We start from the raw sequence: 17,870 nt of genomic DNA, 5'->3' as shown, positions 1-17,870 counted from the left end.
ATAATATTAACACACACCAGACAGACAGACAGATGCACACACCACTAATGAAATGTGGTAGTTCTCTTTCCTTAAAGCAAACATTTCCAAAATGAAAAACAAAGGCACCTCACTTAAAAGAGTTCTTTCTAAAGCCCGTAACAACTGTCATATACAAATAATATAAATGGAAATTGAAGGTCACTTTTAGAATTGAGATCTTACTTATTCTATGTAAGTTGGACACTTCTACAGAGAAAAAAGGACACTAAAAAAGAAAATTGCTTCTTCACCTTTTGGCTAAGGTCAAGTATAAAATATATGATACAGAAGATGATAAACGTAAAATGCTGGTTTACATTTGTTCTTTTATTGCTGAACATCACATTCTGACAATTATAAAATCAAATTAAAGCCTTAAAAAGGATTACAGCTCAATCAAAAGAGTTGTTGAAAAAACTATCTGTGTGGATGCTCAATAAATACCAAGGACACAACTATGACAGAAAGCCACATCACTATGAAGCATATGGTTACAATTCGCTGTTAGCAGACAATGACCTACACGTTTTTATCAAAAAAGTCAAGTTTAACTGTATGTCTCTTCAAATTGAGATGTTAAAAATAATATGTACATTTTTTACACTCATGGATGATTAAAATAAAAACCTTAAGAATGTAAACAATGCAGAATAGGGACACTGAGCATAAAGTTTTACTGTGGAACAAAGAGACAACCCACAAAGTTACTTCTTCAAATCACCAACATAATTATTTTTTCCAATATAATTCATTTTTCTAATGGCTCTACAGAGAACAAAATGAATTTTTTTCCATAAAGATGATAATACAGCAGGGACATAAGACATTCTGAGCTTACTATGTCCACGTATATTTACAGTAAATAGTCAACAATCCTTTTTACAGCTTAAATAGAAGCATGCTTTTCTATCCATAAATAACACTAATCATCCATTCAAGCACATTAAGCACTTCTGATATCTCATGCACTAGGCAGGGAGGCAACAAGTCCACAGTGAAGCTGAAGAGACAATATGTAACATCTCCTTTCTTTAGTAATGAGGCCATCTGCATACAATTCTGCTGGACTTCCAGAAGAGAAGCTCCCAAACCCAGGTCCTAAAGATTAGCTGGCAGAGATGTTCAGCAGCTAATATGAAATGAGGTTTTTATTGTTGTTGCCTTCACTCAGAAAATGAAGTTAGTGGATAGAATTTCCTCTTATTAAAGTATTTTCATGCTCTATGGATAACAGTTTAGTGGTAGAACACTTGCGAGCATGTGTGAGGTCCTGGGCTGTAGAAGTACCACACCAAATATTGTTTTCCTCAGTATTGAAAAAAAAAAGACTTAAACACAAACATTTGCATTAGTAAACTGCTAAACGCATGCAATGAAGTTAATTATGTGAGTATTCCACGGCATTCTCTAAGCTTTACCTGAAAAGGTCTGTGCATTTTTAGAATACAGATACATTTTGGTCCTGAGTGATCTTAGAAGACAACAATGCCATATTTTCTGAGATAAAAGTTAGCAATTTGTATGACTTTAGTACTAATAGTAACTAATGGCCCATCATTAATAAAATCTCAAAATGATATTCACTGTATGATTCCTATTGAAGAATGAAGGCAAATTTGTAATAAAGTCTAAAAAATTTCTAAAAATTGTTTTAAAAGATTTAGGCGCTTAAGAGAAGTAATGTTCTGAAAAAGGTAACCTTATGCAGTACCTTACTTCAGGAGGGAGGTATATATCTGGCTATTAATGAATGAATCATTGCCTTGTGTTACCTCTAATGTGTGTGTTTCATGAAATATTCTTTTTTCATGACAGAAACAGTATGTGCATATATATTCTTAAGACTAAAGCTTCACATCAGTCAGCTGGCTTTCTGAATTTCCCAGGGCTGAACTGCTACCCCACAAGACCAACTATGGTTCTTTAGAGCTCAAAAGTCTCTTTCTAAATTCTGGGAAATCTTTGTTTGTGCAGCCATTCTCACTAGACTACCAAGTTGTTTGTGTACTCAAGAGGTAGCTTAGGGGGAGATGGAAAGCAAAGATTATTAGGTGTTTAATCCTGCCAACAGAGAGAAACATACTAGGTGCTGGTGAGGACAGAGTATGGCTCAGGGTTGAATGTTCTTGCAGCATAAAGGAAGAGGTCTACCCTGGAAGAGTTCTAAGCTGCAAAGCTCTAGGAAGTAGGAAGTAGATTTGCTGAAGTTCTGTGGTGATCTGTTAGAGGACTTAGTTTAGTTCTCAAGTTCACCTCTAACTGCCTGAGCTCACATGCTGCTATGGGAGATTTTTCCTGCAGCATACTCTATATAACAAGGCTAGGATGTTGTAAGGGTGTGGACCTACACTATGAAAAAGGTAATACTTGTGCAGCAAACTGTCTTATTACAACGCAGGCCTTATCTACTGTTCATTTACTTGGTATCACTTCTTTTTGCTTCTATGTTAGCAGATAGTTTCATAGAATTGTAATCAGAGTGTAGAATAACACCATTAAACTTTAAAATACTTTTCAAACAAGATAAAAACAAGAGTTATAAAACCAAGAGCACTTGCTCTATATTCCATTTAACCAAGGTCTAGCCTCCCTCAATCACTGATGAGTGTGTGTGTGTGTGTGTGTGTGTGTGTGTGTGTGTGTGTGTCTGCGCGCGCATGCCTGCCTACAAGCGTGTGCGACAGGGTCTTGCTATGTGGCCAGTGCTGGTCTGTAACCCAACTATATAGCTAAAGATGACGGCCTTGAATTCATGATCTTTTAAGTAGCCTACCAAACACATACAGTAAAGTATTGGAATTATAGGTGTGCACCACCACATCATCTTAATTGCACTTTTCAGTACATTTTACCTGGGATAGGCAAGCTGGTTTCAAATACTAGTAGAACACATGCACGCACGCATATATGCGTGCACACACGTTTTCTGCTTTTCCTTTTACTACTTCAAAATGCTATATAGTCACACAAAATGGTATTGCATGAATGAATTTTCACTTGTTTACAAATTATTCAACAGACATTCAGAGTTTTCACATTCAATCTTTCAGAGTAGAATGTAGTCAGGAATTATGTTTTTCATTTCCTCCATTTGTCTTTTACAGAGTTTTTGGATTCTCTAGATATTAGGAGCTCAAAGAGGTTGGCCAAGATGTTTTAAGGAAACACTTTACATTTCATACCTAGTAAGAATTTCAATGGCAACAGATATTACCATGTAGCTATACTTTTTAATTCTGTTGGATAAGAGCAAATATTACCGTGCTGTAACCATCCAGAGTCCCAGTGTCACATTGGCAGCCAAAAGTACACTGCCACCAAGCAGGATGAAAAATCCTATTAGATCTTTGACATCGTTGTCTCCAATCACTGAAGTCAGGGTAGCATCCAGGAAAGAGTTTAAAATCCATTGACCGTCCAAGGCAAAGCAGGGCACTGCATTAACAATAGCCAGGGCTCCAGAAAGAGAAATCAGGTATCTGGGTAACAATCAGTTAAGGAGCTAGCTCTGAGATACAAGTGGAAATCATCTTTTAAGAAGTCAGAAGACAGTGGACCAGTAGGCGAAATTACTGTAGGTTTCTCTATTTTAAGTCTGTAACATTCTTTCTTATACCCTTCCCCCAATAAAAAACCAAAAACTAAACAATGCAACAACAACAACAACAACAACAACAACAACAACAACAACAACAACAACAACAACAGAAGAAACCCAAAGCAAACCAAAAGAAAACACTTAAAGCTGGGCAGTGTTGGCCTTTAATCCCAGCACTCAGGAGGCAGAGGCATTTAGAGACCAGCCTGGTCTGCAGATCTAATTACGGGACAGCCAGGGCTACACAGAAAAGCCATTGTTTCCAAAAACAAAACAAAACACCCACCACTACCACCACCAAAAAACCAAAACATGAGAAGCCAAACAAAAACAAAATCCAAAACAACATTCTTTCTTTTTTTTTTTTTTTTCCGGAGCTGGGGACCAAACCCAGGGCCTTGCACTTGATAGGCAAGCGCTCTACCGCTGAGCTAAATCCCTAACTCCCAAAACATTCTTTCTTATACCTCGATTTTTAAAACTTTCAGTAGAAAAGCAAACTACAAAAAGACAGACTAACAAATCTACAATGGATTCCTAAGAAGTTATGCTTTTGTAATCCTTTAATGATACAACTAAGAAAGGAATGCGAAGGACTAAAAAATAAAGGAAAAAAGTGCCCAAATCTTAGGTTTTTGTGCACACCAGGCAATGTTCTTGCACTGAACTATAATACTAGCCCCCAAATTAGTATTTTAAATTTTGAGACTGGGTCTTGCTGCACAGGCTGGTGATAATCTTGTTTTCAGCCTCCCAAGTGATAGGATTATAAGCATGCACCAATACACCAGTCCAAAATTTACTTCAAACATATTTATTTTTATTTATTTGTATATATGTGCCTGTGTAAATGTGTAGCAAATGCGTGCAGAAACCCATGGAGGTCAGAACAGATGTTGGATACACTGGAACTGGCATTCCAGAGAGTTGTAAGCCACTATGGGAATGCTGGAAGTAGAACCTGGGTCCTCTGGGAGAGCAGTTAGTGCTCTTGATTGCTGAGCCATCTCTTCAGTACCCAAAACTTACTTCTTAAAAAGGTATTTATTCTATTATTTATTTTGTGTGTGTGCATGTATATGTATGTGGGTACCTGTGTAGGCCAGATCTTCTGGAGCTGGAATTATAGGGACTGTGAACTACTCAATGTAGGTGTTGGAAACCAAATTCAGATCCTGTGAAAGAACAGCAAGTGCTTTTAAATAAGGAGTCATCTCTCCAACCCACAAAATTACTTTTGATAGCACATTTTATTTTATATTAAGTAATAACATTTTTTGACTCTTGGGCTTTGTTGAATTTTACTATAATCTATAAGATTTTCTGTGACAAAGTCACAAACTCCAAGGTACAATCTTGATTACACATACTGTTCAGTAACTGATCATTTATTTTGTTGGAAATAGGGAAAAAAATAATGGTAAAGACCAAAGAAGTGTTTTTCTTTTAGTTTGCTCTTTTATAATGGAAATTGGGGCTGCAGAGATGGCTTAGTGGTTAAGAATACCGGGTGCTCTTCCAGAGGTCCTGAGTTCAATTCCCAGCCACCACATCTTTACGGCCATCTTTAATGGGATCTGATACCTACTCTTCTACTGAGTCTGAAAACAGCTACAATGTACTTATATATAATAAATAAATAACATCTTTCAAAAAATGGAAATTGATTTGTTCTTCCTTAGGCAGTCCTCCCTCAGAACAGTCCAGTGGGTTTCTGTGTGTGTGAGACTTACCCTTCAGTTGCTGAGATTTTTTTAATAAGCTTAAGTTGGGCAGAATCTATCACCTCACAATTTAACTGAAACCTCACCATTTATAAACTTCTTATAAATTAAATTTTCAAGTTTTAAAAATTTCAAATTTTTAAATTAAATTTCAACTGGTTTCTCTTGCAGAGGATCTGGGTTCGATTCAAGTACCCACATGACAGCTCACAATCATATGTGGGTACTTCATGCACATGGCAAGCAGACATACTTGAGGTGCATTGGCAGAAGACTGCCCCTTGGAATTCTGAGGAAGCTGGCAGAGCAGTGGAGACAGTGCTTCTGTGTGTGCTTCAGGCACTTCCAGGCAGCCAGGCCATTGTGATGCCAGCTGCTCTTCCTCCAAGATCCTCCTCTCTGTATCCTAATCTTTGTCTATAGCTGATGGAGTTTTCTTCACTGACTTTCCCCTCATATGTAAAACCTGACCTCTTTCATCCTTTATGCCTCTTTTTTGGTTGTAAGCAATTAAACGATAAGGCCCTCTGTAATTCTCTATTCGTGGTAAAAAGGATAAAGCTACAAACAGCATACTTCTAAAGCATTTTTCAAACCATAAAGGATACTTGACAAATGTCTCCACAATTACTGGCAGATCTATGCTTAGAAAGTTGAAACGTGGGATAAAACTTGTAATGCTCACTAAAAATGAAAAACAAGGAATAAATATTATTTATAGCACAATAAGCAACAACATTATACATTCACCATATAGTCAAAAATTGTACGAGTCTATTAAAATGGCTGAGCAAACCTTTCCAACATACATGCAAGGATGCTATCTACCAAATAACAGGCCTTTAATTCCATTACCTGGAGGGCAGAGGCAAAAGGATGTTTGTGAGTCTAGCCTGATCTACACAGCAAGTTCTAGGCCAGCCAGAGCTATATAGCAAGACATGTCAAAACAAAAAAGAGGGAGTGAGGAAAGAAGAGAAGCAGTTATCATCAAACATACACTAAAAATAATATAATGAAAAAACTCATGTCTTAATGTACACTTGCATTTTGAGGTTATAAGATAAAGCAGACTACATACTAATTAAACTACCAAATACAACACGTGACTTGAAAATATAAGTTATATCAAAAACATTCTTATCCTTTCAAAGAAATGTATCCTAAAAATCGCATTTGTTCCAATTATTATGCTATTTAACGATTGCTTCCTTATTGCTAAGATAAAGATTAACATGAGTTAAACTCCCTGAACTCTGTGGACTCCATAACCCTGTTTTGGTTCAAAGTATCTAAAATGTATCCTGTCATTAGGTAAAACTCATAGTCCACATTGCTAAATTAAACCCAACCAGAACCATCTTTGCATTTATGGAGATTTTACTCAATAGCTCCATCCCGGAGTTACACTTACCATCCAGCAAACCAATAGACAAGGAAAATGATGCAGGTGGCTTGCACTACCTAGTTAGAAAGCAAGCCGCCATGCTGGGACACCTTTAATCCCACCACCTGGGAGGCAGAGGCAGAGGCAGAGGCAGGTGGAACTTGAGTTAGAGGCCAGGGTGATCTACAAAGTGAGTTCCAAGATAGCTAGGGCTACACAGTGAGACCATGTCTTGACAAACAAACAACCCCAAAACTATATTTATTGTGTGGTAGTGTGTGCCTGTAGTCCTGACACTCAGGAGTCAGCCACAGGCATATCTCTATGAGTTTGAGGTAAGCCAAGTGTCTATAGCATGTTCCAGGCCAGCCAGGGCTACACGGTGAGTTTCTGTCTAAAAGCAAAGGCAAAATAAATACAGAGCAATGCTTTTTAATAAGATACAAATATTCATCTACTGATAAATGAAAAAGGAAACTATGGTCAGCCATGGATAAACCTTGAAAATATTATGTTACATGAAATAAGCAACTTGTAAATATTCAATTTATATGAAATTAGGGAATAGACACATTGGTAAAACAGCCTATAAGTGGCTGCCATGGGCAAGGGATGTTGGGGAGACATAGCGAGTGATACTTACGTACCTCTGGATATACTAAAAAGTACCAAATTATATACTTTAAGTAAGCATATGTTACTTTTGAAAAATAGCAACCCAATTTTCAAAAGTAACATGGAATACTGTACAATAAAAGGAGTTGGACCATATAATAATTCAGTATGTGGAGAAGTTATGTATTTAGAACAATCAACATGTCACTATGAAATGATTATAAAATTATTCATATTGGGCTGAGGATAAAGCTCAGGTGGTAGAGTGGTTGCCTGAGATGCATGACGCCCTAGATTTTATCTCCAGGAATATATAAAACAGGGAGTGGTGGTGTAACCCCTATAACCCCAGCTTTCAAACAGGAGGCTCAGTAGGTCAAGACTGTCTGCAGTAGTACAGAGTTTCAGGCCAGTCTTGGCTACATGAGACCCTCTCTCAAAAGATAAAACATACATGTGCACTTTTATATATTCTGGTAATGACAAGAGCACACCACACTTCCCACTGTCTTGGAGAAGTTCGATACAATCTGTGAGCTCTTGGAAAATATCTGAGAGATTATCTATCTGACTTGAGCAAAAATTATAGGGAAGAAAAAAGAAGTGTCATTTTCCATAGGCTGATTATTTTTCTTTTACTTTACTTCCACTTAATGCTTAAGAACAAGTTAATGAAATGTTGATAAGTGACCAAATTTATAATAAATGAAATCAAAGCAACTGAGCCTATATGTGATCCTAATGACATCTGCAGAACTACCCCAGTAATACTCACCTGTGTAGTGAAGGTGCAGTGGGTGCCCTACATAGAGCATATCAATCTGTGGGGGGTGTTTCACCTTTATTAACCGAGTGTGAGTTTCCAAGGATGGCACTATACAGAAGCTTGAGCTTGAGCTGCTTTTGCAATCTTTATTGCTTCTACAAACTTGAGTGGCTTCAACTGCTTTCCGGGCAGGTAGACATGTATGCTAAAAATACATTATTAGTCAATGTGAAAAAGTAGTTATTAACAAGAAAAATCTAGCTTGTATTCCTTCATGCTTTTCTTGTCACCTAGCAGATTAGGAATGACCTTGATATTAAAACATGCTATTAATGTGTACCTACTATAAGTAAAATTTCAATACTCCATGTTCTGCTATATAGGATATCCTACTACTATGCATTTGTAGATTCTCAGATAAAATGTGGCATCTGAAACATGGAGGTTTTAATTCAGTACACAAAGTAGATAGAGTAAAGACAGAAGTTATTATAGCCTTTGTTTTAGCTTTATATATTTATTGCAATAATATCAGACAAGTAAGATTGTCTTTGGAATAACTTACCAAACGTTTATTAAAATTATTTCTGTAGGAAAAGCACACATCTGTGAGGCTGTGATTGTTACAGCATTCAGTAGAACCATCTAGTCGTTTGTATGCTAAAGAGAAACACAGTGCTTAGCATCAATTACATAGAAGTACACTTGTAATAAAAACTATTTTAAAAGACAAAAACAGGGCTGGGGATTTAGCTCAGTGGTAGAGCGCTTGCCTAGCAAGCGCAAGGCCCTGGGTTCGGTCCCCAGCTCCGAAAAAAAAGAAAAAAAAAAAAAGACAAAAACAATAAGTAGAATTTGAAAGCAACTGATAATGCAGTATCTACTTACATAGCTACAGACTATAGTCTGGTTTTATAATACTAAAAGGGTACCCAATTTGAAACAAGAAGTTGCACTTTGATGCTTGGTGTTGGTATAGCTTAGTTGTTACAGTATTTCTGCAACACACATAGAACTGTGGGGTTGAACACTGGCATCCAATAAGCCAGGCAAGTTGGCATACACACATGTTTAGGGGATTGATTTGATTCAGGATTTCACCCAACACATAGGAGGTGAAGCAAAGGCAGAAGGACCAGATGTTTAAGGTCATCTTCAACTATGTAATGAGTTCAAGGCAAATTTGGACTACATGAGATCCTATCCAAAAAAAAAAAAAAAAAAAAAAAAAAAAGGAATAAGAAAAAAAAAACAAAACAAAAGAATAAGAAGAACATATCCTGCTAAAAGAGAATTGTGGGAGGGGGTGACTGGGAGGGAAGCAGTGAGAGGGATATAAAGTGAGTAAGTAAGATTAAAAAAAAAAATCCAACAAAAACAAAAAGGAAAGAACAAAGCAGCGGAACTTAGTAGAGGTTAGTAGTTTTCTTCATTAACTGACCCACCCACAAAACTAAAGCTAGAGTGAGTTTTAGGTTCTGTGATAGTAACTCAAGCCTCTTCCTGAAATACAGTGAAGAAGGGTCTAGCTAATTCTCAAAAGTGACCTTTGAGAATAAGCAACTCTGACAAATGTTTCAACCTTAAAGAATCAGATTGGTAATAAAATAATAATAATATTTAATTTAATTAATAATAATAAGTATTATTATTTTTTCTTGACATTTTTTTATCTTTATTAACTTATTTCTTATTTACATTTTGATTATTATTCCCCTTCCCGGTTTCCAGGCCAACATCACCCTAACCCTTCCCCCTCCCCTTCTACATGGGCTTCCCCTCCCCATCCTCTCCCCATTACCACTCTCCCCCCAACAATCACATTCACTGGGGGTTCAGTCTTGGCAGGACCAAGGGCTTCCCCTTCCACTGGTGCTCTTACTAGGATATTCATTTCTACCTATGAGGTCAGAGTCCAGGGTCAGTCCATGTATAGTCTTTGGGTAGTGGCTTAGTCCCTGGAAGCTCTGGTTGCTTGGCATTGTTGTTCATATGAGGTCTCAAGCCCCTTCAAGCTCTTTCAGTCCTTTCTAAGATTCCTTCAACGGGGGTCCCGTTCTCAGTTCAGTGGTTTGCTGCTGGCATTCGCCTCTGTATTTGCTGTATTCTGGCTGTGTCTCTCAGGAGAGATCTACATCCAGTTCCTGTCAGCCTGCACTTCTTTGCTTCATCCATCTTATCTAACTGGGTGGCTGTATATGTATATGTAAATTATTATTATTTAACAGAACACTAGATATCTAACATCTCCTAGTCATACAAAACAAAGTACCAAGCATTACCTGTGAAATATCTTGAAGGAGGGAAGGAAAGGGGGTGAAAAGAAAAAGAGAGACAGACAGGGAAAAGGAAGAGAGTGGGAGGGATGGAGAAGCCAAAGAAGGTATGAAGGAAGGTGAAATAATGAATCAAACCAAGCCTCTAAATTTGAAAACGACAGACTATGTAAAGTTTGAGAAAACAAGTGACTCAGTTTCAATAAACACATGACATTTAAAAAACGACAGGGATTGTGAGAAGTTGTAGAGATTTAAAAAGCATAACACCACAATAAAAAAACCCCTAAAGTCTAAAAACTTTGGGTGGCGACTGGTGAAACAGCTCAGAGGGTAAAGATGCTTATCACTCTACTACCAGAGCCTGATGGTCTGTGCTCCATCCCCAGAACCGACAGAAAGTTGGAAGGAGAGACACAACTTCACATGTGTGCAATACTCCCCCAACACACACAGACATATACATGCACACAATAAAGGAATGTAGAAATAAAGAAAATGTCTTATAATAAAAGACTCATGGATATATGGAAGGTTAAATCTGAACAGAATTTGGGAGGCAACCTTTGCAAAGTTAAATAAATGTAGCAGGTTCTCAGAAGAAACTTGCTTCAGCCATTTCAACTGCTGTACAGGAAAACAAACTCAATTCTCAGGTCTTTTTAGAAGTCAAGGTAACCTCCCTGGATTTCTGCTATATAAAATACACTAAAGAACACTATCCCACATAGGTTTGGACATGTTAATATCCACACATAACTACTAGAACTGCTTCTGTTAACGTATATTTTAGCAAAAAAGGGGAAGGGATTCTTCTAAATGTGCAGAGGGCCTTTCGTTTCCCAATATCCTTTATTTTAAATAAAAATCTGTATTAAAGGACTGGAGAGATGGCTCAGTGGTTAAGAGCACTGACTGTTCTTCCAGAGGTCCTGAGTTCAATTCCCAGCAACCACATGGTGGCTCACAATCATCTGTATGGGATGTGATGCCCTCTTCTGGTGTGTCTGAACACAGCTACAGTGGTAATCATATACATTAAATAAATCTTTTAAAAAAATGGATCTCAGGTCTTTGTACACATTATGTAAATCTTCTGCCACTGAGTTATACACTCAGCCTAAACAAACCTGTTTTGAGAGCAGAAAGAATTAGATAGTAGAATTCTAAAAGTAAAATATAATATAGAAAAATTAGTTCAACAATTTATAATAAAGGAAACAAATATCCAACATACTAAGAAGAATATCTATTAATTTGCACCTATTTACTTTAGTTACTTGCTTTAAAGGAACAAAATAAATCATAGATATCTCAGGGTCAGTAATGGAAGGAACTAGTACTTGAAGCATTGTGTTATATCAAGTATATGCACACACCTCTAACTGGGAAGCTTAATTGTTGTAACGTTGATGCACTTATACAGTACCCAATTTGGGGCTCATATGCAATGGTGTCTAAACATTCGTTCCAATCTTGCACATTAGTAACGGGACAATCCTGTAGATGAGTAACAAGGTCTCCCACAAAAAGGCCTCTGGGTCCAATGGCAGGTGAGTCCTTGGAAGGAAAATCAAAGCAGACAATGTATAATAGCAAGGTATAAACAATTTATATTAGCCCAGTAATAGACACTTCACTAATTAAAAGTCAAATACTTTTAAACAGTTTTATAATTTTTTTGACAATTTCACACAATGTATTAACTTATTCATCTCCCACCTCCCTCTAACTACCCTCTCCATGCCTCCATTCCTTACCATTCAGATTGGAGTTTTCTTCAAAGCATAATATTTTGACTAATGCATAAAATAACCCATCTCTAAATCCAAAATTTATAGCAAAACAGCTGGAATTGCATTCCCCAGTTTACCATGGTTATGAAGTTTTCACAACTTCAAAAGAAAAAAAAAACCCTGTTTGTTGATTATTAATATTCAAATAATAAAGCAGCAGGGTATACAAGACAGGCTTAGTATGAACCGGGTCCTGAGTTTGATCCCCTGCAGCATAAAAGGATGAAGATCAAAAGCAGTATGAGGGACTGGAGAGATAACTCTGTTTATTTCATTACCAGCACACACACAGTGGCTCACACCAGTCAGGAAATCCAATCCACTCGTCTGTCCTCCATGGGTGATAATCACACAATGGTACACAGACACCCATGCTGGCAAAACCCCCAAACATGCACATAAAGTGAAATTTAAAAGTAAAACAAACAGAGAAAAAACCCAAACTCTAATGGAAGAAAAAATAAGACCAACAAACTACTCTCCAATGGATGGCCCCACATCCAGAAGTAGCTAGTCAGCACAAATTAGAGCCCATGGGTTAGCAAATTAAAAGGAAAAAAGGGAACATGAAGTTGTAGATGACAGGGAGGTTGGGGTAGATCTGGGAAGAGTTAAAGGGAAGAGTAAATATGATCAAAATATACTATATAAACTTCTCAAAGAATAATATTTTTAAAATTAAAACAAAAAACCAACCAACCAACCAACCAAACAAACAAAAACAGGGTCTGAAGAGATGGCTCAGCAGTTAATAGCACCAGTTGCTCTTCCAGAGGTCCTGAGTTCAATTCCCACTAATCACATGGCGGTTCACAACCATCTGTAATGGGATCTGATGCCTTCTTCTGGGACAGAAGCATTCTGGACAGAGCATTCAGGTACATAAAATATATACATAAATAAATCTTTAAAATTAAACTGAATAAATATGTACCCAATGAATATAAACAAATGCTGTCATTTTAAACATAAATAAATCAGCTGGGTGAGGTGACATACCCCCGTAGTTTTAGCACTGAGGAAGCACAGGCAGGTAGACCTCTGTGAATCTGAGAGTAGCTAGGGCTAAATAGTCAGACCTTGTCTCAAAATAATTTTTTAAAAGAAAAAAATCTGTGTAAGCCTTGATGGAAAAAACAAAATGAAACAGAACAGATCCAAAATTTACAGAAACAAGCTAGGGAGGCAGCGGTTGGTCAATGCTTGCTGAACATGAGGACCTGATTTTGGATCTCAAGATTCCCCCTTCCCCAACACACACACACTAGTAACATATCTGTATTCCTAATACCTAAGAGGCAGAGACAATTAGATCCCTGGGGCTTTCTCACCAGTTATCATAAATTGGTGATCTTCAGGTTCAGTAAGAGGCCCTATCTTAAAAATTAAGGAGGAGGACTAGAAAGATGGCTTCGTGGTTTAGAGCACAGGCTGGAAAGGCAGGATTTTATTCCCAGTACCCATACAATGACTTACAACTCTTTGTAACTCTAATTCCAGGGGATCCAAAACCCTTTTCTGGGTTCCATGGGCAATAGTCAGGTACATGATATAGGCAAAACATCCATACACATAAAATATTACAATTTTTAAAAGTAGGTAAAGGTATGATTGTGTAAACCCAGCATTGAGGAGGCAAAGGCAGGAGGATCTCTATGAGTTCCTCTATGAGTTCTCTATGAATTCAAGGCAAATCTACTCTACATACTGAGTTTCAGGACATCTAGGTATACATGTGAGACCCTGTCTCACAAATGAATAAGTATTATTTTTATTGAGAGCACTGAGGAAAACATGTGATGTCAACCTCTGGCCTCCACATGTATCAACATGCACATGCATTCGCACCTACATACATGTATGGACCCACATGAACACAGACTATAAACATGCACAAAATAATTGCTAATTAAAATTTAAGAGAGGTAGCTCAGCAGTTAGAAGCTGTTCTTGCAAAGGACCTGAGTCTGGTTCACAGCACCTAGGTCAGGTAGCTCTCAAGCAGCTCTAACTCAGCTTCAGGGAATCAAACACCTTCCTCTAGAAGGCCTTTGCTGGCACCCACATATATAAACATCAAATAAAATTTTTACAAATTCAAGATTTTTACAAGTTCAATTTACTTTATCCTTAGTGGACAAAAACCAAAAGATAAGTTTTTATAGAAACACAGTCCCAAATGTACAGACAAAGGTAGTTTTCCCCTTGAAATGATCTTAACACAGACTTGATAACATAGTAGCAAAGAAAATACGGAACTGGCAACAATTTAAAACTCCTACAAAATGTTTTGGATGGGCAGCCTATCACTCTTAGTAGTGCAGAAAATCAGACATAAAATAAACAGTAAAGATAAATAATGCATTTTACTAATAATCTACCTCTTTGGTATAGAACAACAACAACAATAACAAAAAACAACTTTCATCACATTAAAAAAAACCAACACTGTTTGCAGTTGAAAGGATTGTAAATGTTACAGTAGAACATCTGAAAGAACACCTTAGGCGATTCATTATTTACCTCTGCGACTTCAGTGATAAGTACCCCAACTCCAGTGTAGTAAAAAGGCAAGAGGATTACTGGGAGGAGAACAAGAGCTAAAATACCAAGGAGAGCAAGGACAAAATTATGCCATATACCTGAAAAGAGAGAGAGCAACTGTTAAGTTCAACAGTGACAAGAATATAATAGAATTTGCTGGACTTCCTAACACATGGGAATCCTGCTAAGATCATAAATGGACCAGGAGTTGTGAGACAGATGGATCTACTTACTGCAGCAGACAGATGCTCACTAAGAGTCTGCCTTCTTTTCAGATATTAAAATCTGAAATGCATTTAATACTATAATTATGAGGACTATGTGATTATGGTTTAATACAAATAGAATCAACACCTTCTAACTATGCCTCCTTTATAGAATACACACGCAGTATATCTCATTAATTCAAACATATTCATGTTCTTTGACAGAAACCTCAAATTAGAAGGCAAAGTTCTTAGAGCTGGGGAAATGGTTCAGTAGGTAAAACGTTTGCAATGCAAGCATATGATCCCAAACTGAGACCTCTAGAATCTGCATAACAGTCACACACAGGATCACCTATGTGTAATTTCAGCACGGAGGGTGTGTGTGTGTGTGGTGAAGACAGACATATCCTAGTGGTTCACTAGCTAGCCATTCTAAAACCATGAGCTCTAAGTTCAGTGAAAGACAGTCTCACCAAGGTGGGAGGGGGGAAGATGTGGACATTTCTGGTCTCCACAGTGCATGCTTGGGTAAATGCATGCATGTATACATTGCGCGAGCACACACACACACACACACACACACACACACACACACACACACACGCCCCTCTACAAAGTTTTTAATTTTGGTATAAAAAAGACGTTTAATTTTAATAATGAAATCATCATGGAGAGTAACATCAGGATAATTGGTACCTTATATCATAGAACACAAAAGAACAAATCATGAAGAATTTTTTTTGCATGTAAATATGTGGATACATGTACATGTGTGTGCATGAGTGTGGAGGTAATGAGTTGATATCAGCTATTTTCTTTAATCATTTTCCACCTTTCCCCCATTCCCTTCATATTTTGAGATAGTCTCTTGCTGAACTTGGACCTCACATATTCAGCTGTCTTCATGGCCTTTTCTGTGGGTGCTGAAGATCTGAATGCAAATTGTCATGTTTATGGAACTAATACTTTAGCAATTAGGCCAAATTCCCAATTCCAGGTTTAAAAGTTAAAATTTGGGGTTGGGGATTTAGCTCAGTGGTAGAGCGCTTGCCTAGCAAGCGCAAGGCCCTGAGTTCGGTCCCCAGCTCCGAAAAAAAGAATAAAAAAAAAAAAGTTAAAATTTATGTGGTCAGATCCAGCAATCTTTTAACATCTAATTTAGAGTAATTATATATAATAATGTGTATCATGGTGCTATTTTCATACATGTATGTAATGTATTTTGATCAACTAAGATGACTCTGGGTGAAAGTGTTTTCTGCATAAACCCGAGGACCTAAATTCAGCACTGGGATCCCATGGTGGGATCCTAAAAACTGACTTCTGTAAATTGTCCTCTGACTCACAGCTCCCATGTATGTGTTCCTGCATATACACAAAGAAATTTGAAAGATTTTGAAAACTCTATTATCAATTTAAAATTTTAAATATTATTTTAGTATGTGTACACATGCTCATCTGTGCTGTAGTGTACAAGTGGAAGTCAAAGGGCAACTTGTTAAGAGAAGGTTTTTGCCTTCTCCCATGAGGCATCTGATGTCTTAGGTCATGACATGAGGCTTGGCAGCAAAAATCTTTATCCACCAAGTTGTCCAATGCCTCAGTATCAAATTGTTTATCAACAATAGTTTGATCACTTTTGATATTTTTCCATATTTAGTGTCTCATCTATGTCATGTTTTAGATCTGACACACATGAATTATACATCTATCATTTAAAATCTTTTAATTAGCCAGGTAGTGGTGATGAACAACATGGAATCCAGCACTCAGGAGGTAGAAGCAGGCAGATCTGAGTTTGAGGCCAGCTTGGTCTATAGAGTGAGTTTCAGGATAACCAGGGCTACACAGGGAAACTCAAACAAACAAAACGCTTTTAATTATTTAATGTGTATGAACGAACCTGTGGAAGCCAGATATATGGGATCTCCTGAAGCTAGAACTACAGGCAGTTGCATGTGGGTGCTGGGAACTGAATTCACATCTAGAAGAATACATGCTCTTAAGGGCTCAGCCATTTCTCCTGTCTGTAAACCTATTTGTTTATAAAGTTTCCTATTAATGATTGCTTAAGCTGTTTTTAACAGGTTTGTGATAAACAGCGTGCTTTTACTGTTTGTGTAGAGGATCTTTTTTTTTTATTTTTTATTTTTTTTGGTTCTTTTTTTCGGAGCTGGGGACCGAACCCAGGGCCTTGCGCTTCCTAGGTAAGCGCTCTACCACTGAGCTAAATCCCCAACCCCGTGTAGAGGATCTTAAGCAAGAATGCATGTGTGAGAGCAGTGCAGAGCAGACCTTAGGAAAGTGGCCTCTGCTGTAGAAAAAAAGCTCAAGCATTTCTCCACCAGGGAGCGGTGACTGCTCCTGCCAATGTTTATCCAGAAGCCAAGATGGATCTCAAAGGATTGTGGGTGAGGTAGTACTGGGGTGATTATTCATCAGACAAAAAGTGCAAACAAAAGGGAAGAAGGGAGCAAAGGACAAACACGCTGAAGTGGTTGACAAAGAAACTAAAAGATCTACCTGCAGAAAACCAAGAGACAGAAACTGAGGTTCCAGCCTCTGAAGTATAAAAAAAAGAGGCCATGTCTAATAAACCATGCATCATGTCTGTCTCTGTCTTTGTAAAATTCAGAGAATTTTGAAGATAGGGTTTCTCTGTGTAGTACTGGTTGTCCTGGAACTCCTTCTGTAGACCAGGCTTCAAACTTCAGATACCCACGTGCCTCTGCCTCCTAATATTGGGATAAAAAGCATGTGCCTCCACCTGTGCCACCACTGCCCAGTTTTCCAGAGGGTTATTTTTGTCAATTATTTTGTAAATGCAGTGTTCTAGTAGCTCTAGAAACAGCTATTAAAAAGGGGAAAATTCTACCTTATCGTATTTTTAAGTTTAAAGTATTTTTTATGCGATAAAATCGGGGATTTTTTTTG

At 37.5% G+C, this 17,870-nt stretch overlaps 1 protein-coding gene across 5 annotated transcripts in view; it reads right to left on the bottom strand.

Moving 5' to 3' along the window:
• Mbtps2 (membrane-bound transcription factor peptidase, site 2) overlaps positions 1-17,870 on the bottom strand; it is a 64,075-nt gene that overhangs the window by 13,517 nt on the left and 32,688 nt on the right. For 3 of the 5 annotated variants that reach the window (XM_063279940.1, XM_063279941.1, XM_063279942.1), the window contains 6 exons: positions 14,707-14,825; positions 11,767-11,947; positions 8,677-8,771; positions 8,121-8,316; positions 5,952-6,027; positions 3,282-3,500 (listed from right to left, as the gene is read on the bottom strand). In XM_063279940.1, the coding sequence (XP_063136010.1) occupies positions 3,282-3,500; positions 5,952-6,027; positions 8,121-8,316; positions 8,677-8,771; positions 11,767-11,947; positions 14,707-14,825 (886 nt within the window). Of the gene's footprint in view, positions 1-327; positions 3,501-5,951; positions 6,028-8,120; positions 8,317-8,676; positions 8,772-11,766; positions 11,948-14,706; positions 14,826-17,870 lie in introns of those variants that run through there. The other 2 variants (XM_063279943.1, NM_001035007.1) reach the window with 2 other exon arrangements.

Source organism: Rattus norvegicus, chromosome X (assembly GCF_036323735.1).
Source record: "Rattus norvegicus strain BN/NHsdMcwi chromosome X, GRCr8, whole genome shotgun sequence".
Classification (NCBI taxonomy): Eukaryota; Metazoa; Chordata; class Mammalia; order Rodentia; family Muridae; genus Rattus; species Rattus norvegicus.
Note: the sequence above shows the minus strand (reverse complement) of the source record. Positions and strands in the feature narration are given on the sequence as shown.